This window comes from Salvelinus alpinus, chromosome 39 (genome assembly GCF_045679555.1).
Source record: "Salvelinus alpinus chromosome 39, SLU_Salpinus.1, whole genome shotgun sequence".
NCBI lineage: Eukaryota > Metazoa > Chordata > Actinopteri > Salmoniformes > Salmonidae > Salvelinus > Salvelinus alpinus.
In genome coordinates, this window is record NC_092124.1 from 6,026,623 (window position 1) to 6,051,246 (window position 24,624).

Sequence of the window (24,624 nt, forward strand, 5' to 3'; positions counted from 1 at the left end):
AAATCACTGAGCTCAGTGTTCTCAGTGATATGTGTGTGGGGACTGTGAGGAGAAGCTTTGTCTTAGCTGGACACTGAATAAAGAGATGGAGAACCTGTCTCTGGACCCTGATACAGCACATCCCAGTCTGATCCTGTCTGAAGACGGGAAACAAGTAAGACTTGGAGACACACCACAGAATCTTCCTGACAATCCAAAAAGGTTTGATCGTTATGCCATGACCCTCGGAAAGGATGGCTTATCCTCGGGAAGATTTTACTATGGGAATCACACTGGAGTGACCAGAGAGCCCATTGACAGCAATGGGAAAATCACACTGAGCCCTGAGAATGGACTCTGGACTGTGTTCCACAGTCCTCCTCTCCCTGAGAGAGAAGCCCCAGAAGGTGGGGTTGTTTGTGCACTATGAGGAGGGTCAGGTCTCCTTTTATGATGTGGAGGTCAGGTCTCATATCTACTCTTCCACTGTCTGCACCTTTACAGAGAAACTCGTTCCATTCTTTGAATCCTGATGGCAAAAACTCAGCCCCTCTCATGTCAATCACACAGACTGGTTAAACAATGAGGGAACTGTTGTTTTGCAACAGACAATTTACAAATCATCAAAATTTGTGTATTTAGTCAGATTGACAAGTCACATGATTAGAATGTTCACAGGTTTCCTCTGAAATTTCATCATCAAATGAAAATGGAAACTGTTCTGTACATCTTAATATGGATAATAAATGCTTGTATTTACTGGAAATGAAAACTAAACTAGAATTAACTTAAATAAGTAATAAAAGTTATGTTGCTTAGATTATTCATATATACATACAGTGTGCCTTCAGAAAATTCATACCCCTTGACTTACTCCACATTTTGTTGTGTTACAGCCTGAATTCAAATGGATTAAATATATTATTTTGTTCACCCACCTACACACAATTTCCCATAATGCAAAGTGAAAAGATGTTTTTAGATGTTTTTTCAAATTTATTCAAAACGAAATATAGCAATGTCTCATTTACATAAGTATTCACACTCCTTTGCATGACACTACAAATTGAGTTCAGACGCATCCAATTTCCTTTGATCATCCTTGAGATGTCACAACAACTTGATTGGAGTACACCTGTGGCCAATTCAATTGTTTGTACATGATTTATAAAGATACACACCTGTCTATATAAAAAGGTCCCAGAGTTGACAGGTCATGTCAGAGTAGAAACTACAGTAAACCATGAAGTCTAAGGAACTGTCCGTAGATCTCCCAAGATAGAATTGTGCTGAGTCATATCTGGGAAGGGTACAAAACAATTTCTAGAGTGTTGAAAGTTTCCAAGAACACAGTTGTCTCCATCATTGGTAAATTTAAAAAAAACATGGAACTACAACAGACTCTGCCTGGAGCTGACCGTCCAACCAAACTGAGCAACCGGGCAAGAAGGACCTTAGTCAGGGAGGTGACCAAAAATCCAATGACCACTCTGACAGAACTACAGAGTTCCTTGGCTGAGATGGGAGAACCTGCCAGAAGGACAACAGTCTCTACAGCACTTCACCAATATGGGCTTGATGGGAGAGCGGCCAGACGAAAACCATCCCTGAGAAAAATGCACATGATAGCATGCCTGGGGTTTGCAAAAAGGCAAACGAAAGACAGAGCAGAAGGCAAAAGATTCTGTGGTCTGATGAGACAAAAATGTGACTCTTCGGCGTGACTGCAAATCACTATGTCTGGAGAAAACCAGCACAACTCATCACCCGTCTAACACCATCCTTACCGTGAAGCATGGTGGTGGTAGTATCATGCTATGGGGATGCTTTTCAGTGGCAGAGACTGGTAAGGACAGAGGGAACAATGAATGGAGCCAAATACAGGCAAATCCTTGATGAGAACCTGCTTCACAAATGACCTTATCCTGGGGTGAAGATTTAAGCTCCAACAAGACAATGACCCCAAGCCTACAGCCAAAGCAATGCTGGAATGGCTTCAGAACAAGAGTGTGAAAGTCCTTAAGTGGCCCAGCCAAAGCTCAGGCTTGAAACACATTGAAAATCTGTGGAAAGACTTAAAGATTGCTGTTCACCACCGCTCCCCAATTAAACTTAACAGAGCTTGAGAAAATCTGCAAGGAAGAATGGGAGAAAATCCCCAAATCCAGATGTGCAAAGCTGATACAGACATATCCAAGACGACTCAAAGCTGTAATCGCCGCCAAACGTGTTTCTACAAAGTATTGACTCAGGGGTATGAATAATTACGTAAAGGAGGTATTTCTGTATTTCAATTTATTCTCAAAAAAAACATGTTTTCACTTTGTCATTATTGTGTATGTGTGTGGATGGGTGAGAAAAACAATAAATTGAATCAATTTTGAATTCAGGCTGTAACACAGCAAAATGTGGAATAAGTCATGGGATATGAATACTTTCTGAAGACACTGTATTTACCCACTATTATTTTAGTCTCTTATTAGCTCTACAAGTAAATATCATGTTGATACTGTACAAGTGAATACAATAAAGGATGTACTCAGCCCTCCACAGACTTCGATGTAGATGAATAATGTGTTCTCTTGTTTTGTACTGTTCTGTAGTTTCGACCCAATGGTTCGTCCGACAAACAAAGAACTGTGTGTCCTGCAGGCCCAGGCATGGATCAAAGCCTACTTTGTTCCAATATTTCTGTCATTCAGTGATATTTATTCCCATAGTAATTCGTTGAGGACCCATAACGAAATAAACATCTGCATTTTGAAAGAGTATTTTTTTATCATTATTTTATTAACGAAAGCATAAATATGTTGATGAAGAAGCCACATTTGCCTTGGGGTCCATCCCAGTTGGTATTCTGTGAAACCATGCGTTTTTTTCGGTTGTCCAGCCCTTTCTCCACAGATGTTTTTATTTAAATTTTATTTTCACCTTTATTTCACCAGGTAGGCCAGTTGAGAACAAGTTCTCATTTACAACTGCGACCTGGCCAAGATAAAGCAAAGCAGTGCGACAAAAAACAACAACACAGAGTTACACATGGGATAAACAAATGTACAGTCAATAACACAATAGAAAAAAAACACAATAGAAAAATCTATATACAGTGTGTGCAAATGTAGTAAGATTAGGGAGGTAAAGGCAATAAATAGGCCATAGTGGCGAAATAATTATAATTTAGCATTAACACTGGAGTGATAGATGTGCAGATGATGTGCAAGTAGAGATACTGGGGTGCAAAAAGAGCAAAAATAAATAACAATTTGGGGAATGAGGTAGTTGGGTGGACTATTTACAGAGGGGCTGTGTAGAGGTGCAGTGATCGGTAAGCTGCTCTGACAGCTGATGCTTAAAGTTAGTGAGGGCGATATAAGTCTCCAGCTTCAGTGATTTTTGCAATTCATTCCAGTCACTAGCAGCAGAGAACTGGAAGGAAAAGCGGTGGTGGGTAGTATATGGGGCTCTGGGTGACAAAAAGGTTGGCAATGTGATAGACTACATCTAATTTGCTGAGTACAGTGTTTTGGCTATTTTGTAAATGACATCGCCGAAGTCAAGGATCGGTAGGATGGTCAGTTTTACGAGGGTATGTTTAGCAGCATGAGTGAAGGAGGCTTTGTTGCGAAATAGGAAGCCGATTCTAGATTTAATTTTGGATTGGAGATGCTTCATGTGAGTCTGGAAGGAGAGTTTACAGTCTAACCAGACACCTAGCTATTTGTAGTTGTCCACATATTCTTGGCAAGTCTATTGTCCTGCTAATAGCCCATAATGAGTAGTGATGCTAGTCGGGCGGGCGGGTGCGGGCAGCGATCGGTTGAAAAACATGCATTTAGTTTTACTAGCATTTAAGAGCAGTTGGAGGCCACGGAAGGAGTGTTATATGGCATTGAAGCTCGTCTGGAGGTTTGTTAACACAGTGTCCAAAGAAGGGCCAAAAGTATACAGAATGGTGTCATCTGCTTAGATGTGGATCAGAGAATCACCAGCAGCAAGAGCGATATCATTGATGTATACAGAGAAAAGAGTCGGCCCGAGAATTGAACCCTGTGGCACCCCAATAGAGACTGCCAGAGATCCGGACAACAGGCCCTCCGATTTGACACACTGAACTCTATCTGAGAAGTAGTTGGTGAACCAGGCGAGGCAGTCATTTGAGGTTGTCGGCATGGTTGTATGCTCTGCAAAAACACATTGATGTTTTTAGTACACAATTATCAATTTTATTACACAGTATGTCTACACATTGATAGGCTATATACATAAAACTTTTTTTTTAAATGTACTGAAACCAAAATACCTTTAGTTTTGGTGATCCTCACAGCACCGGCTCATTTTCAAGTCCTCTGGTGGATACAGTCCTAACCTTGGAACGGGTAGCACCATAGAAATAAGCTGGCTTGATGAAAAGTGTTTGTAAGCCGGAAAAGTGTCTGCTCGGACCAAAACACACTGCCACCCGGGTTTGCATTGCAAATGAGGGCAAAAACTGGGTCAAGACGCCAGCAGAGTAAGCAGACCTTTATGTGGTCAAAAAAAAGTTCAATAAAAGACCTACAACACCTACGGTAGGCCTACAGTATATATCTAATCTCCTTGTTTAAAAAATAACTATATTTTGGAGATGATTTCATTTTCAAATAACCGAAAGTGGAGTGGTTGTAAACTTAATAAAGGGGAAAAAGGCCATTCTTTAATATGGGGTGAGACAATAAGTCCTTTTAATTTGTCTGGCTTGCCATTCCAAATAAAATTGAATATTTTATTTGGGGTCGCTGTTTAAATTATCTCTCTAAAAGGATGCATTATGAAAGGAAAATGTGCAAGAGACGGTGGTAATATTTTTCCTTTTAGAGACTATAATACATGGCATCCAGGTCAGGATAACCAATAATATACACAAAGCACTAACCCTGACTCTTGTTTTTTAAGTGTTCATAGGTCTAGGTCTATATATTCCTGGTGTTTAAAAAATAAATAAAAATTGCTTATTTTAGTTAAACGCTCTTCACAGACCGTGCTTATTTGAGACCAAAACTAGCGATCAATTGTAGAGTCGTGACTTCTATTTTCTATTTTTCACTCCTAGACTATCAGAAAGAATGTTGGTACTTATTTATTTTGATCCAAAGCCATGAATGAGTGAGTCACTCAGCTTTATGTAGGTGCCGAGACTATATGACTGCGCAATCAACAGTGCTCTAACTCCCCCTTGTGGTGGTCTTGAGCAATGAAGCAGTGACGCAGGGCAACGTACTAAACCACAAATTACCTCTAAGTCCGGCGGCATAATCTCAATTTTTTTAATTGAGGAACCACTGTATATTTTTATTAGAAAAGTGTTCAACCACCTGAGTCAATATGTGTTAGAATCATCTTTGCCAGTGATTACAAAAAACCTGGATTGAAAACCTGGATTGTACAATATTTGCCATTATTCTTGAAGAAAATCTTCAAGCTCTTTCAAGTTAGTTGTTGATCATTACTAGACAGCCATTTTCAACTCTTGCCATAAATTTTCAAGACAATTTAAGTCAAAACTGTAACTAGGCCACTTAGAAACATTCAATATCGCCTTGGTAAGTAACTCCAGTGAATATTTGGCCTTGCGTTTTAGGTTATTGTCCTGTTGAAAGGTGGATTTGTCTACCAGTGTCTGTTGGAAAGCAGACTTTGCCTATGCTTAGCTCTATTTCTTTTATTTTTATCCTAAAAAAAATCACTAGTCCTTGCCGATGACAAGCATACCCATAACATGATGAAGCCACATCCATGCTTGAAAATATGAAGAGCGGTACTCTTATGTTGGATTTGCCACAAACATAATACTTTGTATTCAGGACAAAAAGTTCTATTATTTTAGTACCTTATTACAAACAATATTAGTATTGCGTACAGGCTTCCTTCTTTTCACTCTGTCATTTAGGTTAGTATTGTGGAGTAACTACAATTTTCAGTTTTCTCCTATCACAGCCATTTAACTCTAACTGGTTTAAATCGCCATTGGCCTCAAGGTGAAATCCCTGAGTGGTTTCTTTCCTCTCCGTATTGATACACCATCCACAGTGTAATTAATAACTTCACCATGCTCAAAGGGATATTCAATGTCTGCTTTGGGTGCCCTTTGTGAGGCATTGGAAAACCTCACTACATGTAGTCTGTTGGTGAATCTGTGCTTGAAATTCACTGCTCGACTGAGGGACCTTACAAATAATTGTATGTGTGGGGTAGAGACATGAGCTAGTCATTCAAAAATCCTGTTTAACACCATTTTGCCATGGGGTGTAGAGAACATGTTGCCGTTTTAAAGCAAGTTTGCTGCAATTCTACACATTTTGCCATGGGGTGGAGAGAAGATTTTGCAATTTTATAACTAATAACATGTAATTCAACTAATTTTGCCATGGGGCAGAAAGGAAAATTGGCCGTTTTACAGCTCATTTCCTGCAATTCTACACATTTTGCCATAGGGTGTAGAGAAATGTTTGCAGTTTTCATGGTTATAGAACTCACCATTGTGCCCTTAGGTTTATTACTGGTGAGGGTTCTAGAACTCACCATTGTGCCCTTAGGTTTATTACTGGTGATGGTTCTAGAACTCACCATTGTGCCCTTAGGTTTATCACTGGTCATGGTTATAGAACTCACCATTGTGCCCTTAGGTTTATTACTGGTGATGGTTCTAGAACTCACCATTGTGCCCTTAGGTTTATTACTGGTCATGGTTATAGAACTCACCATTGTGCCCTTTGTTTTATTACTGGTCATGGTTATAGAACTCACCATTGTGCCCTTTGTTTTATTACTGGTCATGGTTATAGAACTCACCATTGTGCCCTTTGTTTTATTACTGGTCATGGTTATAGAACTCACCATTGTGCCCTTAGGTTTATTACTGGTCATGGTTATAGAACTCACCATTGTGCCCTTAGGTTTATTACTGGTCATGGTTATAGAACTCACCATTGTGCCCTTTGTTTTATTACTGGTCATGGTTATAGAACTCACCATTGTGCCCTTTGTTTTATTACTGGTCATGGTTATAGAACTCACCATTGTGCCCTTAGGTTTATTACTGGTCATGGTTATAGAACTCACCATTGTGTTCTGTATCAAAAAGTGGGTTGGGTCTCTTTGTAAGTATGGAGAGAGCAGCATTTTCTTGTGTTTATCTACAAAGCACTCATGCAGAAACTTCCTATGTATCTATCATCATGAATTCAATTTAGATTTACAAATGACCAAAACCCGGTCTCAGGCTTGGATAAACCTGGAGGCCCCTTTGGTCTCCACAGAGATGGGTAAAGCTGCTTTAAGGTTTTTTTTGCGCCCTTTATGTGGAACAACTTCCAGAGCTTTCTGGAATGAGATGTTCCCCTTGGTCAGTTCAGAGTAATGACTGGAGACCTCTTATGTTGATAAATATGTCTGTTTCTCTTCACATGTTTTGTAATTTTGTATATTGTATGTGTTTGATGTATTTATGCAGGGCTCATCTGTAGAAGAAATCCTAGTCTCAGTATGACGTCCCTGTCAATATAAAGGTTAAATCAAATAAAAAGTACAAGTATATTAAGGTTATAATGTTGTAGAGAACAATTTAATTATTCATTATGAGATTTATAATGACATAGGGCAAAAAAAAACGACATTTTGAAATTAATTGCGTAGCACTCTCTTGAATTGCCCCGTTTTTCCTCAACATTCTAGACCAGTGCGTGAACACCCTACATACTCTGCCTTTGAACTGATTGTGGATGTAAGTGATATAAACCTGTTGTATTCGGCGCATGTGACAAATACAAATTTGATTTGATATAGCTGAATGAGACAAAGTGCGTACTTTTCCTTTCAGCTGGTTTTGGATGTAGGTGAGGATGAGGCGAGGGATCTCCACCAAGGTGATGATGAAGGAGCCTTTGGCCACGGTGCCCAGATGGTAGCGGGCCAGACGCAGCATAGACGACACGATGGGGGTCATGGGCAGTTGAGATTTATTCCTGATGTCCACCACAGGATAGAGGAAAAGAAGAAGAGTTGTAAATAGTTTAAATTAACTGACACAGGACTGACTTGGGTTAAAATAGTATTATCCGTACAAATGGACCAATAAGGCAGGCACTGTACTGTAGCTAAGATGGGTGTACTTTGCACTTTTGGGACAATTCCATTGTTTCAAATGCACCAGGCAAGCTCAATCAAGTGCAGCCAACGTATTTGACAGAAAAAAAAACTATATTTTGTACCCAGGTCTGATACGGGATATTTCCAAGTGAACACATCACAAGCATGCCATTACTTTTATTACATTCTATCACATAGAATTTCATTACAACACTCTCTCCTGACCTGGTGAAGTAGTAGGTGACCACAGCTCCGGCCACGGTCATCTGCTGGCAGGCAAGGATGAACTGACTGATCCAGATGAGGCCCACAGCGTGGTACCACACCATGTACTGGAGTGGACCTGACATACGAAACTCCACCAGCCCTGTCTCCTCACTCTGCACTGGGCTACCTGCAGGGGTTACACACAGACAGGGTTCGAGGTCGCTCTGCACAGGGGTGCCTGTAGAGGCACACAGCTAAGGTTAGGGGTCAACCTTCTCATTCTTTACAGGGTTCCCTACAGCCAAGATTGGGGGTAGGCTGATCTCCTCTGATCTGCAAAGCATTCAAGGATCATGATTTTGTGCCTGGAAAGCTCCTGGAAGATTTTTTGGGGGAAATATTTTCATTCAAATATAATACAGCAAGATGGCACCATTTTGCAACAACAAACACTGCAGCTCGGATGAGTTTTGACGGACTCTCTTTTTTAACGTTATCTAGTTTATCGAACTCTAATCTGAATAACATCCAGGGACAGCTAAAAGGCAGACAAAGGGAAATAGTAGGCAGACAGATTCTACAAAAACATGACGCTTTGTTGTACTGGAGGTTGCTCTGGTGTTGTTGTTGATGCGGGAGAACATGATGCAGTGGGTAGATTTCAGAGACCTTTTCTTTGACTGTGTGCCTGAGCTGCCACCCACAGCACCAGACCGGCCCAAGAATCGAAATAAGAGTGGGCGTCGAGTCATGCCACTCTAGCCATGCGCTTTCAGTTCCAAAATGTCACATAAGTGTGTTAATCACATAGAATTAGCAATTAGAATACTAGAATGGACATGAACCATCTTATGATGGTCCTAAGGTCACCCATGTTGGTCAACCATGGTTTGCCAGTTCTGTGATAAGATAGTGTGTAAAATAATGAATGTGAAGAATTTATCTGCGCTGTATGTGTGTAGGTAGGTAGAGGAATGTTTCCATAAATGTTTCTAATTAACTGACAATATGCCAACATTCCATTCAAACAATGCAGTCAATACACAGTCCTACACTGGCTCAAATCAGTTGATGGCCTGGCGTGGTCTGCGGTTGTGAAGCCGGTTGGACGTACTGCCAAATTCTCTAAAACGACGCTGGAGGCGGGTTATGGTAGAGAAATGAACATTCAATTCTCTGGCAACAGCTCTGGTGGACATTCTGGCAGTCAGCATGTCACTTGCACGCTCCATCAAAACTTGAGACATCTGTGGCATTGTGTTATGTGACAAAACTGCACATTTTAGAGTGGCCTTTTATTGTCCCCAGTACAAGGTGTACCTGTGTAATGATCATGCTTTTTGATATGCCACAACTGTCAGGTGGATAGATTATCTTGGCAAAGGAGAAATGCTCACTAACATGGATGTAAACAATTTTTGAGAAATAACCTTTTTTTGCATATGGAACATTTCTGGCCTCTTTATTTCAGCTCATGAAACATGTGAACAACAACTTACACGTTGCGTTTATATTTTTGTTCAGTATATAATAGTTTGTTTAAAACGTTTACATGCTTCGCAAGAATAATGATTTCCCTAATAATCCTGTTTACATGGACACATCTGAAATCAGGCTACCTGATGGGACTTAAATAAATGCAGGAAATCGCCAATGTAAATAAACGTTCCACCAGTGACCATGTTGTTTTTGCGAAGCCTATTTGATTCTGAGTTCGGACATATAACATTTGTATGTGAAAACTATTTCTAAAATGCATACTTTCCGTTTTCCCGAACTCACTTCACTCGCGCATAAGAGGGAGGCTTGCGCTACCGGTTCTGGCACATACGCAGATCAAATACACAGTTGGAATGCTGAATAAGCTGTTTACGTGTCCTAATAATTCGAAAGATGGCTCAGAAAAGCAGGTGTTTTAATCGGCGTATGCTTACTTCGATTTTGACCTCATGCCAATTAAGATAAGCAGAGCAAGGTGTTTACATTACTATTTCCATACTCTGCCATAATCAGTTTAATATCTAATTATTAGTGTGCATGTAAATGTACTCATATAATAGCACTCACAGCTTTCTAAGAAAAGAAAATCTGAGACATTTAATGTCCGTTTACATATATTTGAGAGGCTATTTATACAGACAATATGTGTAAAACACCTATAAACTGTATTTATATGACAATATTTGATGTTAACTATAATTTCATGACACAATTTCTGATGCATCACATAACTTGTATTTTCCTGCATAAGTAAAGGCAGGAAATGCATCACGTGCCTCTACTGCCATTTATTCTAATTAAAACTTCTTGTCAATACGGGGGCGCTGTTTTCACTTTGGAAAAAATCGTGCCCAAATGAAACGGCCTCGTACTCTGTTCTAGATCATACAATATGCATATTATTATTACTATTGGATAGGAAACACTCTCAAGTTTCTAAAACTGTTTGAATTATATCTGTGAGTAAAACAGAACTCATTTGGCAACAAACTTCCATACAGGAAGTGAAAAATCTGAACACGAGTCTCTGTTGTTTCAGGGCCTGCCTATTCAACTGGCTTTTATTTATCGATATGCATGCACTTCATACGCCTTCCACTAGATGTCAACAGGCAGTGGAAGGTGGAATGGGGTGTCTAGCTTGATCTGAGGCCGAACAAGAGCTTTTGGAGTGACAGGTCCGGTATTTGCTTTGTCTTCGACGGCTTTTATTTATCGATATGCATGCACTTCATACGACAATGGGAGCTCGACATTGTCTTCTGAAAAGCGTTCGGTATACACGGCGAATATCTCCGGCTCTGATTTTATTTGATACATATGATAATAACATCATAAAGTAGGTTTTTTCAACCGAGTTTTATCAGTTTATTCAACGTTTATTGGGACTTTTGGAGTTTTCTGTTCTTTGCGCCAAGAGAGGGTGGGAATGTTAGCAACCTTGGCTAGCATTGTGGCGCGAATTCGACAGAAGAAATGGACATTCTAAAACCAAACAACGATTTATTCTGGAAATAGGACTCCTTGTACAACATTCTGATGGAAGCTCAGCAAAAGTAAGACACAATTTATGATGTTATTTCGTATTTCTGTGGAATATGTTCACTCCAACAGGGGGTAGAATATGTGAGCGCTGTCTCACAATAATGCTTTTTGTATGTTGTAGTAAAGTTATTTTAAAAAATCTAACACAGCGGTTGCATTAAGAACCAGTATATCTTTCATTTGCCATACAACAAGTATTTTTATGTAAAGTTTATGATGAGTTCCAAAATATCTCTGGACATTCTGGGGAAATGTTGCTACATATTCACAATGTATAACCAGGATTTGCAGCTCTAAATATGCACATTTTCGAACAAAACATAAATGTATTGTATAACATGATGTTATAAGACTGCCATCTGATGAAGTTGTCCAAAGGTTAGTGATTAATTTTATATCTTTTGCTGGATTTTGCGAAAGCTACCTTTGCGGTGAATAAATGCGTTTGTGTGTTTGGCTATTGTGGTAAGCTAATATAATTCTATATTGTGTTTTCGCTGTAAAACACTTAAAAAATCGGAAATATTGGCTGGATTCACAAGATGTTTATCTTTCATTTGCTGTACACCATGTATTTTTCATAAATGTTTTATGATGAGAATTTATGTATTTCACGTTGCTCTCGGTAATTATTCTGGCTGCTTTGGTGCTATTTTTGATGGTGGCTGCAATGTAAAACTATGATTTATACCTCAAATATGCACATTTTCGAACAAAACATAAATGTATTGTATAACATGTTATAAGACTGTCATCTGATGAAGTTGTTTCTTGGTTAGTGACTAATTTTATCTCTATTTTGTCGGTTTTGTGAAAGCTACCTGTGCGGTGGAAACATGGTCCCGTGTGGCTCAGTTGGTAGAGCATGGCGCTTGCAACGCCAGGGTTGTGGGTTCATTCCCCACGGGGGGACCAGGATGAATATGTATGAACTTTCCAATTTGTAAGTCGCTCTGGATAAGAGCGTCTGCTAAATGACTTAAATGTAAATGTAACATGGTGAAAATATGCGGTTGTGTGTTTGGCTATTGTGGTTAGCTAATAGAAATACATATTGTGTTTTCGCTGTAAAACATTTTAAAAATCGGAAATAATGGCTGGATTCACAAGATGTTTATCTTTCATTTGCTGTATTGGACTTGTGATTTCATGAAAATTATATTATATGATATCCCTGTCACGTTAGGCTAGGCTATGCTAGTCAGCTTTTTTGATGAGGAGGATCCCGGATCCGGGAGGGTGATGAAGTAGAGGTTAAACTGGTTTTGGATTTCTCCCTGACCAAGATGGCTGCCATTTTCACCCCATTATGGAACTTTGTGGGTTTATGACATAGCCCCTTTAGTAATGTAATAAGATCTCTATGATTAATCATCACATCACTAGCAGGATGAAATGAACCAAACAGTCCATACGTACAGTATCCAAACTTTCCATAGTGACGCAAGTCCACTCACTACCTTATTATTTTTCGGTGCATAAAACAATTGGAACAAATCTGTAAAAAAAAATGGTATCCTCGCCAAAAAGGTTTATTTAGACGTAAATATCTTGTTGAACGGGGAAAATAAAGACATGAACAAAAATGTCTGTTTCACAATGTGACAAAGTTGTATTCCATTCTGACCTGTGGTTCCGAGGAAGAGGAACACACCGAGCCAGGATACCCAGAAGAGCATGAGGCTGAGGAAGGTCCAGAAGGGCTGTAGGGCCAGCAGGGGCAGGTGAGTGAACACCTTGCCCGCCACGTGGAACAGGGTGATGGTCAGTGCCACGCGCTTCCTCATAAAGAACAGCAGCAGCAGCAGGATCGCCTGAAAATGGGATACAGGATATGAAGTATTCAGGAAGTATTCAGACCCCTTCATTTCCCCCACATTTTGTTACGTTACAGCTCTATTCTAAAATGGATTAAATAAAAAATCCTCATCAATCTACACACAATACCCCATGGTGACAAAGCGAAAACACGTTTTTAAAAAGTTTGCAAATTTATATAAAAAAACAAAAACACCTTATTTACATAAGTATTCAGACCCTTTGCTATGAGATTAGAAATTGAACTCAGGTGCATCCTGTTTCCATTGATCATCCTTGAGATGTTTCTACAACTTGATTGGAGATTATTTGGAATGGCACACACCTGTCTATATAAGGCCCCACACTTGACAGTGCAAAAACCAAGCCATGAGGTTGAGAAAATTGTCTTTGGAACTCCAAAACAGGATTGTGTTGAGGCACAGAACTGTGGAAGGGTACCAAAACATTTCTGCAGCATTGAAGGTCCCTAAGAACACAGTGGCTTCCATCATTCTTAAATGGAAAAAGTTTGGAACCACCAAGACTCTTCCTACAGCTGGCCACCCGGCCAAACTGAGCAATTGGGGAGAAGGGCCTTGGTCAAGGAGGTGACCAAGAACCCGATGGTCACTCTGACAGAGCTCCAGAGTTCCTCTGTGGAGAAGGGAGAACCTTCCAGAAGGACAACCATCTCTGCAGCACTCCACCAATCAGGCCTTTATGGTAGACTGGCCAGACGGAAGCCACTCATCAGTAAAAGGCACATGACCGCTTGTTTGAAGTTCGCCAAAAGACTCTCAGACCATGAGAAACAAGATTCTCTGGCTTGATGAAACCAAGATTGAACTCTTTGGCCTGAATGCCAAGTGTCACGTCTGGAGGAAACCTAGCACGGTGGTGGCAGCATCGTTCTGTGGGGATGTTTTTCAGCGGCAGGGACTGGGAGACTAGTCAGGATCGAGGGAAAGATGAACGGAGCAAAGTACAGAGAGATCCTTGTTGAAAACCTGCTCCAGAGTGCTCAGGACCTTAGCCAACGACCCTAAGCACACAGTCAAGAAAACCCAGGAGTGGCTTCAGGACAAGTCTCCGAATGTCCTTGAGTGGCCCAGCCAGGGTCCGGACTTGAAACCGACCAAACATCTCTGGAGAGACCTGAAAATAACTGTGCAGCGATGCTCCCCATCCAACCTGACAGATCTTGAGAGGATCTGCAGAGAAGAATGGGAGAAACTCCCCAAATAGTAAAGGGTCTGAATACTTATGTAAATGAGTGCTTAATTTGAGTCGGATCTTTCCATTTTGGACTGTTTTGTTCCAGAACCTATTTGGCCAGATCATGTACATATCGAGGCATGAAAAACTATTTTCACTTTTTGAAATGTAAAAATGACAATAAAAACGATCAAAGTTCATTTGAGTTGCCTATTTGTTAATTCTCCTGTCCCCACAAAAAAACGTAACGTAAAAAAGTAGATTTTCAGCTCGGGCCTAATATTCTAAGAGTTGATTTGGGTTGGGCCGGTCCGGGTTTATGGTTTGACCAACATTGTAACCTGCTTGAGACAAACGCGTGGCTGTGTGAGAAGCGCGCCAGTATCCCTCACAAAACTAGAATGAAATTAACATTTTATGATATCTCCCTCTCTATTTGTTCTGATAGACTTGAGCCTGCAACTCTCATCTCTCCAGAATTGCACTTCATCATTAATTTCCTTATAGTATCAAAGCCGCGCGAAGGGTTCTGGGGGAGTAGTAGGCTGCAGCACCCCTGATTAATTGAAATAAATTGGCCAAAGTTACAGAATTACTGCTGTCTGTCAGAAATAAAAGGAAATCATTCCGAATAGCCTACTACGCCATGAAACAGCCTACAATTTAGCCACAGAGGATCAATAGTTTTTTTAATAGTCTAGCTGTGGATTGTAGCCCAATAACTAGGAATAGCCTACAGTCGGGAACACGCAGCAAATCTGTCAGTGAAAAAACAGCATGCAGACAAAACAGGCCTTTAGCAGTACTTCAAATACAATTGAGAGAAAACACAGGTTTGGAAGAAAATGGCTCTTGCTGAAAAGAGAACACTATGCTGCAGGCTACCAAAATATTTTGGTCAACTTCCAAATATTGTTTTGAGTGAGTGAGTGAGAGACTTTTGGCACAAGCGCATCTGCCATCACCAGCAAGTGAGCTGCGCATCATTGGGTGAGTCAGTGAAACTGGAAAGCATTTTTAGGACTATAATTTCCTCCTCACATTGTAGCCTACAATATGTCTCCACACACCTAGGCTAATAATGGATTCAATACAAGGTCGTTTCTATTGATCTCAGATTCTCCGTTTTTTTCTGTGTCAAAGTAGCCTGCCATTTAAATTATTTGTGTGGTATTAAAGTCTCCAGTCATGTAAAATGACGTAGAATTGCATGGAACGCGTTTATAAAAGGCAGATTTTTCCCGGACCCTAGGCTACTAAACATGTTCCTAATGTGTGCACCTTCTATAAGTGCTTCTACTCTACTGATCCATGCTACTACGCAAATACGATGATATGTATGCAATGCATTATTTTAAAAGTTGCGCTTACTTTTTGTTCAGGCACGTCACGATTTACAAATTAAGCACCGTGTAAATGTGATATTTTCTAAAAACCTGTTTTTGCTTTGTCTTTATGGGGTATTGTGTGTAGGGCCCATTGATGAGGGCCCATTTTTTTATATATATATATATATATTTTTAAAGACTAACGTAACAAAATGTGGAAAAAGTCAAGTGGTCTGACTACTTTCCGAATGCACAGTATGCTGGTTATCAGTTATAGCATAGGGATGTGAATACATTTATTCAGTGCTAGTTTTCAAATGAAGATATGAGTATGTGGGAATGCAGTGTTTTCCACTAGTGCCGACCGTCGGCTAAACAGCAGATTACAGACTCATTTTCAGCCGGCTACTTATTCCATTTACATTCACTAGGCTACTTTTCAATTTGCTAGTGAGAAAAAAAGTCAGCCAAGCCCTCTCCCGCTAGAATGAACGATTTGCATCTTCTAGTTTTCTACTGATAGGACAGGCACAAAGTAAGCAGTGACAGGGAAACACTGATGGTTTAATGTAACGTAGCAGGCATAAAAATATAGTTAAAATTTGTCTCAGATGCGAGTCAAATACTAGAGGATACATTGATTGTACTTTATTGAACATGGAACACCCGAAAAATATTTTATTCATAAACTGTGGAGTCATGTTTTATCATAAAAACACTTTCTACAAATAATTTCATTGTGTGTTTGCTTGTAAAACATGTAAGCTTAGAGCCCTGAATTTGCACGTCCCAGGTAATGTAGCCTAAGTGGTAATGATGAGTCAAAATCAATTTAGCCTTATTGTTTTCTGGCACATTCAATTTGATAAATTACTCAATTTTGCTGTGTATTTCGGATGGGATCAAGACATTAGAATGTACGAGGCCACCAAAATATAGGTTGTTCTGCAACAAAAACATTTTGGGGGAATATTCAGACGTGGAAACTTTCCGTGGGAATTAACAGAAATATATGCAAATTAATATTAATACCATTTAAATTTAGATGGATTGGATATATTTACCAAATCATATGGAGACAGAAACCTTTTACCTTATCATAAGTAGACATAATTGCAAATGATTAAATCCTTCCAATAGAAATGTAAAAAACTATTTAGTTACGAATTGAACTTTAATTAAATGAGTTGACTCTTCACATGGGATGATTTCACTGAACAACAAAATAAAGGGAATATTGAATGATCCCCAATGATCCATCACATCTCCCAAAAACATTTTCAACATACATCTGTAAAATGATAGTCTAGAGACTAAAGCTTTGGTTGTCTTCCTCTCAGGCTTCCATGTCATCTCCCTCAATGTCCACCTCTTGAACATCAGACTGAGGCCTCATCTTCACTGTCACTTTACAACTTTGTTGAGGATCACTCGTTGTCAGGCTTTAAAAGCCTCTAATTTGCCCAGATGGCCCTTGTATTGGTCAGCCTGTTGGGTGCGTTGGTGTGTGTTCCCAAAAAAGGACCATTTGCGCTCTGAGGCGGCTGATGTTGGTGGGATTTGGAGGATGATGGAGACAACAGGGGAAAGAGCCTCAGATCCACAAAGTCCCTTCCACCAGGTGGCTGATGAGATATGTTGACATGACTGCCATATTGCATCTCCATCCCATAGCCCTTGCTTGGAAGTGTACTTCGCCAGACTGCCAAGTACCTTGCCCTCATCCAGGCCAAGGTGGCGAAACACGGTAGTGATGACATCATAGGCCTTGTTGATCTCTGCACCAGACTGGATGCTCTTGCCAGCTTACTTGGGGTCCAACATGTATGGTGCAGCGTGTAAGGGCTTCAGGCAGAAGTCTTCACGCTTTTTGATATATTTCAGAACGGCAGTTTCCTCTGCTTGGAGCAACAGTGAAGTGGGCAGGGCAGTACATATTTATTCTCTTACATCTGCAAGCAGAGTCTGAACATTAGACAGGATGGCATTGTCTCCCTCAAACCGAGCAATGGCTACTGCTATAGGTTTCAGGAGTTTCAGGCTGCTTACCACTCTCTCCCAAAATACATCATCCAGGAGTATCCTCTTGATGGGGCTGTCCATATCGGCAGACTGTGATATGGGCATGTCTTGGAGAGACTCGTTCCCCTCCAGGAGACTGTAAAACATGATGACAACACCACCCCAATGGGTGTTGCTGGGCAGCTTCAATGTGGTGCTCTTATTCTTCTCACGTTTCTTGGTGAGGTAGATTGCTGCTATAACTTGATGACCCTTCACATACCTAACCATTTCCTTAGCTCTCTTGTAGAGGCTATCCGTTGTTTTCAGTGCCATGATGTCCTTGAGGAGCAGATTCAATGCATGAGCAGCACAGCCAATGGGTGTGATGTGAGGGTAGGATTCCTCCACTTTAGACCAAGCAGCCTTCATGTTCGCAGCATTGTCTGTCACCAGTGCAAATACCTTCTGTGGTCCACTGCCTTCAGCTCATCTGCAATGTAGAGACCGGTGTGTCTGTTGTACCTTGTGTCTGTGCTCTTGTAGAATACTGGTTGAGGGGTGGAGATGATTTAGTTAATTATTTCTTGCCCACGAACATTCGACCACCCATCAGAGATGATTGCAATACAGTCTGTTTTCTCTATGATTTGCTTGACCTTCACTTGAACTCTGTTGAACTCTGCATCCAGCAAATGAGTAGATAAAGCATGTCTGGTTGGAGGGGTGTATGCTGGGCGAAGAACATTCAGAAATCTCTTCCAATACACACTGCCTGTGAGCATCAGAGGTGAACCAGTTGCATACACAGCTCGAGCAAGAAATTTATCAGCATTTCTCTGACTACGTTCCTCCATTGAGTCAAACACTTCTGATTCCAGGAGGACCATAAGCTGTTGCTATCGATAAGGTGTCTGATTCATCATTTTCACCTCGAATAGAAGTAGAGGGACTTCTGTCAGAGGTTGCTTTGTTGTGAGCGCTGTGGGAACTTTATGCACTTGGCCAGATGATTCTGCATCTTTGTTGCATTCTTCACATATGATTTGGCACAGTATTTGAAAATGTACACAGCTTTTCCTTCTACATCAGCTGCAGTGAAATGTCTCCACACATCAGATAGTGTCCGTGGCATTTTCCTGTAAAGACTAGAAAAAAAAGAAAAAAAAAACGACAAATACAATTCCATGTACAGATAAATAGTTAAGCAGTTAGATTAAACAACTCCTTTGTAAGATATTTGTTTTAAGATGAAACATGTATGGAACAGGTGAATTAACACTCCTCAGTTAGCAGGCTCAATCAAACTAAAACTCACATGGTAGCAAAAACTAACTAGCAGAAATTGTTAACAAGTTAGAAATGATTTAAACACACTTTGCTGTAGGTTACTATTTACTAGTTAAAAGAAAATCATGTATGTCATATAAAATATATTCACCCCACCCAGTATTGTAATCAGAAAGCATGTAGTCCTTGGCTCAGACAGTGTAGTAGTGTGGGCTCAATAGCATCTCATTAGTGAGCAAGATCTTGAGAATCAGCTGTACATGTGATGGAAGAATGCACTGTTCATGCAGAGGGTTGCAATTCCATTGAATTGGGGATAGTTTAACCAAAATATGCCACAAGACCTAGAATTGCATGATGTGTATCCCACAAAAAAGGTTCACTGTTATAAGCGAACTTTTTTGATGAATTTAAGCAAAATTCCCCAAAATCCAGTGCTTAACTTCCCACCCGAACCCTACTCGTGGTTAAGAGCGTTGGGCCAGTAACCAAAAGGTCACTGGTTCAATATCCCTGAGCCGACTAGGTGAAAAATCTGTAAGAGCATCTGCTAAAAGTCTAAAATGTAAATGTGGGTCAGTCCATTTCTGTCTTTTTCTTGTTGCTTAAAGAAATCTGGTCTTGAAGAGCAAATACTTGAAAACCCAGTACAGTATAAACACACGGTACCCATATAAAACAGAGAAATCGCAACACAAGCACGCATGCACACACACGTACCGTGAAGACGGTGGCAATGACAGCGTAGACCAGCAGAGCCTGGACGTTGTCTGTGGCCAACTGCTGTTGGGGTGTTGGGGTGGTACCAGTCTGGTCGGTCAGATTCATCCTGTGGTCCACGTAGAGCCACCACAGAACCCCGGTCCCACCTGAAACGCACAAGGACGAAGACATTAGGCTACCATTGGGTTCAGGCTAATACTGGGTAAAATTTAATTTTCTGGTTGTACACTGGTTTCTGGATGGATATCAGAGAAGAACCAGGTAAAGACTAGTGATGGGTTGTTCGAGAACGGCCGGCTCTTTTCGAACAGCGGAAATTGAATTGCACCTGTGAAAGAGCCGTTCATTTGGCTTCCTGATTTGCATACTGCTACTACTGCTTTTTGAGCTCCCAACAACAATTATCTGGAGATCAGATATAAAAACATTATCTGGAGATCGGATATAAAAACATTATCTGGAGATCGGATATAAAAACCTTATCTGGAGATCGGATATAAAAACATTATCTGGAGATCAGATATAAAAACCTTATCTGGAGATCGGATATAAAACCTTATCTGGAGATCGGATATAAAAACATTATCTGGAGATCAGATATAAAAACATTATCTGGAGATCGGATATAAAAAACCTTATCTGGAGATCGGATATAAAAACCTTATCTGGAGATCGGATATAAAAACCTTATCTGGAGATCGGATATAAAAACCTTATCTGGAGATCGGATATAAAAACCTTATCTGGAGATCGGATATAAAAACCTTATCTGGAGATCGGATATAAAAAACATTATCTGGAGATCGGATATAAAAAACATTATCTGGAGATCTGATATAAAAACATTATCTGGAGATCGGATATAGAAACCTTATCTGGAGATCGGATATAAAAACCTTATCTGGAGATCGGATATAAAAACCTTATCTGGAGATCGGATATAAAAACCTTATCTGGAGATCGGATATAAAAACCTTATCTGGAGATCGGATATAAAAACCTTATCTGGAGATCGGATATAAAAACCTTATCTGGAGATCGGATATAAAAACCTTATCTGGAGATCGGATATAAAAACCTTATCTGGAGATCGGATATAAAAACCTTATCTGGAGATCGGATATAAAAACCTTATCTGGAGATCGGATATAAAAACCTTATCTGGAGATCGGATATAAAAACCTTATCTGGAGATCGGATATAAAAACCTTATCTGGAGATCAGTTGTAAAAATATTATCTGGAGATCGGATATAAAAAACATTATCTGGAGATCGGATATAAAAACATTATCTGGAGCTCTGATATAAAAACATTATCTGGAGATCGGATATAAAAACCTTATCTGGAGATCGGATATAAAAACCTTATCTGGAGATCGGATATAAAAACCTTATCTGGAGATCGGATATAAAAACCTTATCTGGAGATCGGATATAAAAACCTTATCTGGAGATCGGATATAAAAACCTTATCTGGAGATCGGATATAAAAACCTTATCTGGAGATCGGATATAAAAACCTTATCTGGAGATCGGATATAAAAACCTTATCTGGAGATCGGATATAAAAACATTATCTGGAGATCAGTTGTAAAAACATTTATAAAAACATTAACTGGAGATCAGTTGTAAAAACATTATCTGGAGATCAGATATAATAAAATCAAAGTTATTTGTCACGTGCGCCGAATACAGTAGGTGTAGACCTTACAGTGAAATGCTTACTTAAGGCTCTAACCAATAGTGCGAAAAAAAGGTGTGTGTGTGTGTGTGGACGTGTTTAACTATTCTTGTGGGGACCAGAAGTCCCTACAAGAATAGTAAACAAAGTAAAAATTGACCAACTGGGGACATTTTGTTAGTCCCCACAAGGTCAAATGCTATTTCTAGGGGGTTTAGGGTTAAGGTTAGAATTAGTGTTAGGGTTAGAATTAAGTTAAATATTAAGGTTAGGAGCTAGGGTTAGTTGTAGGGTTAGGAGCTAGGGTTAGGTTTAGGGTTAGGATAAAGTTTAGGTTTTTGGGTTGGGGTTAGGGTTAGGGTTAAGGTTAGGGTTAGGGTAAGAGTACGGGTTAGGATTAGGGTTAGGTTTAGGGTTAGGGGTTAGGGAAAATAGGATTTTGAATGGGACTGAATTGTATGTCCCCACAAGGTTAGCTGTACAAGACTGTGTGTGTGTGTGTGTGTGTGTGTGTGTGTGTGTGTGTGTGTGTGTGTGTGTGTGTGTGTGTGTGTGTGTGTGTGTGTGTGTGTGTGTGTGTGTGTGTGTGTGTGTAAGTAAAGAAATAAAACAACAGTAAAAAGACATTTGAAAATAAGAGAAGCGAGGTTATATACAGACACCGGTTAGTCAGGCTTATTGAGGTAGTATGTACATGTAGGTATGGTTAAAGTAACTATGCATATATGATGAACAGAGAGTAGCAGTAGCGTAAAAAGCGGGGTTGGCAGGACACAATGCAGATAGCCCGGTTAGCCAATGTGCGGGAGCACTGGTTGGTCGGGCCAATTGAGGTAGTATGTACATGAACGTATATTTAAAGTGACTATGCATATAATATGAACAGAGAGAAGCAGCAGCGTAAAAGAGGTGTTGGGGGGGGCACACAATGCAAATAGTCCGGGTAACCATTTGGTTACCTGTTCAGTCTTATGGCTTGGGGGTAAAAACTGTTGAGAAGCCTTTTTGTCCTAGACTTGGCACTCCGGTACCGCTTGCCATGCGGTAGTAGAGAGAACAGTCTATGACTGGGGTGGCTGGGGTCTTCGACAATTTTTAGGGCCTTCCTCTGACACCGCCTGGTGTAGAGGTCCTGGATGGCAGGCAGCTTTGCCCCAGTGATGTACTGGGCCGTACGCACTACCCTCTGAAGTGCCTTGCGGTCGGAGGCCAGGCAATTGCCGTACCAGGCAGTGATGCAACCGGTCAGGATGCTCTCGATATTGCAGCTGTAGAACCTTTTGAGGATCTCAGGACCCATGCCAAATCTTTTTAGTTTCCTGAGGGGGAATAGGCTTTGTCATGCCCTCTTCATGACTGTCTTGGTGTGTTTGGACCATTCTAGTTTGTTGTTGATGTGGACACCGAGGAACTTGAAGCTCTCAACCCGCTCCACTACAGCTCCGTCGATGAGAATGGGGGCGTGCTCGGTGCTCCTTTTCCTGTAGTCCACAATCATTTCCTTAGTCTTGGTTACGTTGAGGGATAGGTTGTTATTCTGGCACCACCCGGCCAGGTCTCTGACCTCCTCCCTATAGGCTGTCTCGTCGTTGTCGGTGATCAGGCCTAACACTGTTATGTCGTCTGCAAACTTAATGATGGTGTTGGAGTTGTGCCTGGCCATGCAGTCGTGGGTGAACAGGGAGTACAGGAGGGGACTGAGCACGCACCCCTGGGGAGCTCCAGTGTTGAGGATCAGCGTGGCAGATGTGTTGCTACCTACCCTCACCACCTGGGGGCGGCCCGTCAGGAAGTCCAGGATCCAGTTGCAGAGGGAGGTGTTTAGTCCCAGGTTCCTTAGCTTAGTGATGAGCTTTGAGGGTACTATGGTGTTGAACGCTGAGCTGTAGTCAATGAATATCATTCTCACATAGGTGTTCCTTTTGTCCAGGTGGGAAAGGGCAGTGTGGAGTGCAATAGAGATTGCATCATCTGTGGATCTGTTTGGGCGGTATGCAAATTGGAGTAGGTCTAGGGTTTCTGGGATAATGGTGTTGATGTGAGCCATTACCAGCCTTTCAAAGCACTTCATAGCTACACCGACATGAGTGCTATAAAAACATTATCCAGAGATCAGTTGTAAAAACATTATCCGGAGATCAGTTGTAAAAACATTATCCGGAGATCAGTTGTAAAAACATTATCCGGAGATCAGTTGTAAAAACATTATCCGGAGATCAGTTGTAAAAACATTATCCGGAGATCAGTTGTAAAAACATTATCCGGAGATCAGTTGTAAAAACATTATCCGGAGATCAGTTGTAAAAACATTATCCGGAGATCAGTTGTAAAAACATTATCCGGGGATCAGTTGTAAAAACATTATCCGAAGATCAGTTGTAAAAACATTATCTGGAGATGGTAATTCCTTACAGCAGGGACAGTAGATAGTGAGGAGAGAGCCTCATTCTGGTCCATGCTCAATTTTTGCATTGTGTTTTTGCAAGCAATCTAATTTCGTGAGGTAACATTGATTTGAACTCACATTTCACAATCTGACATAATGGTAGGCGACTGTTTAGGCTTTACAATAGAAATGTGGTTTTTCATAAAAAAATTTAAGCACTACAGAATGAAGGAAGAGACGTTTGGGAGCCAAATGAACGGCTCATTTTAGGTGAGCGGAGACAAAAGATCCGGCTCAACGAAAAGACTCGGAAAGCCCATCACTAGTAAAGACGTCTCTTTCGTGACATCACTGAGACGTCGGTAAGAGGGAAGCTTACCTAAAGAGCCCAGAACCACGAGGGCGGTGAGCATCCAGACCAGCACGACAGAGATGTAGCGAATCACCACCATCAGGATTATGGAGAGGACTACAGAGGGGGGATAGAAATAAAAGGGATGAAACGATGCTATTGTCATGATAAAAAAATGCCTTATTATTGTATAACGCTATGATTCTTGCTGCTATAATCATTGAAACATAAGGCATAATTGTGTGATGTTTCATGTCAATTTAAGGGGGAGGGGGGGACTACTTATTTTGGATGCCAGCGCTCTACAGTGCGACCTTTTTACTCGCATATGCGCTCTGCGACCTGGAATTTTTATTTAGGAGCACCAGTGTGCCTAGAATGAAAATCACCCAGATGATGATTGTTGCAATGACTAGGTGACTTCACTGTACTGCAGCCCGAGTGCCATGGGGAATACACTGAGCGCAGATTCACGGCTGTCATGCTTGCGCT

The 24,624-nt window shown here is 40.7% G+C and overlaps 1 protein-coding gene and 1 pseudogene across 2 annotated transcripts in view; one reads left to right on the forward strand and one right to left on the reverse strand.

Moving 5' to 3' along the window:
* The window catches only part of LOC139566655 (choline transporter-like protein 1), a 37,159-nt gene that overhangs the window by 7,035 nt on the left and 5,500 nt on the right, over positions 1–24,624 (reverse strand). For both annotated transcript variants that reach the window (XM_071387912.1, XM_071387913.1), the window contains exons 7-11: positions 24,160–24,249; positions 19,710–19,858; positions 12,983–13,169; positions 8,329–8,497; positions 7,823–7,979 (exon numbers count right to left, since the gene is read on the reverse strand). In XM_071387912.1, coding sequence (XP_071244013.1) covers positions 7,823–7,979; positions 8,329–8,497; positions 12,983–13,169; positions 19,710–19,858; positions 24,160–24,249 — 752 coding nt within the window. The remainder of the gene's footprint in view (positions 1–7,822; positions 7,980–8,328; positions 8,498–12,982; positions 13,170–19,709; positions 19,859–24,159; positions 24,250–24,624) is intronic.
* Positions 6–664, forward strand: LOC139566936 (E3 ubiquitin-protein ligase TRIM39-like; annotated as a pseudogene).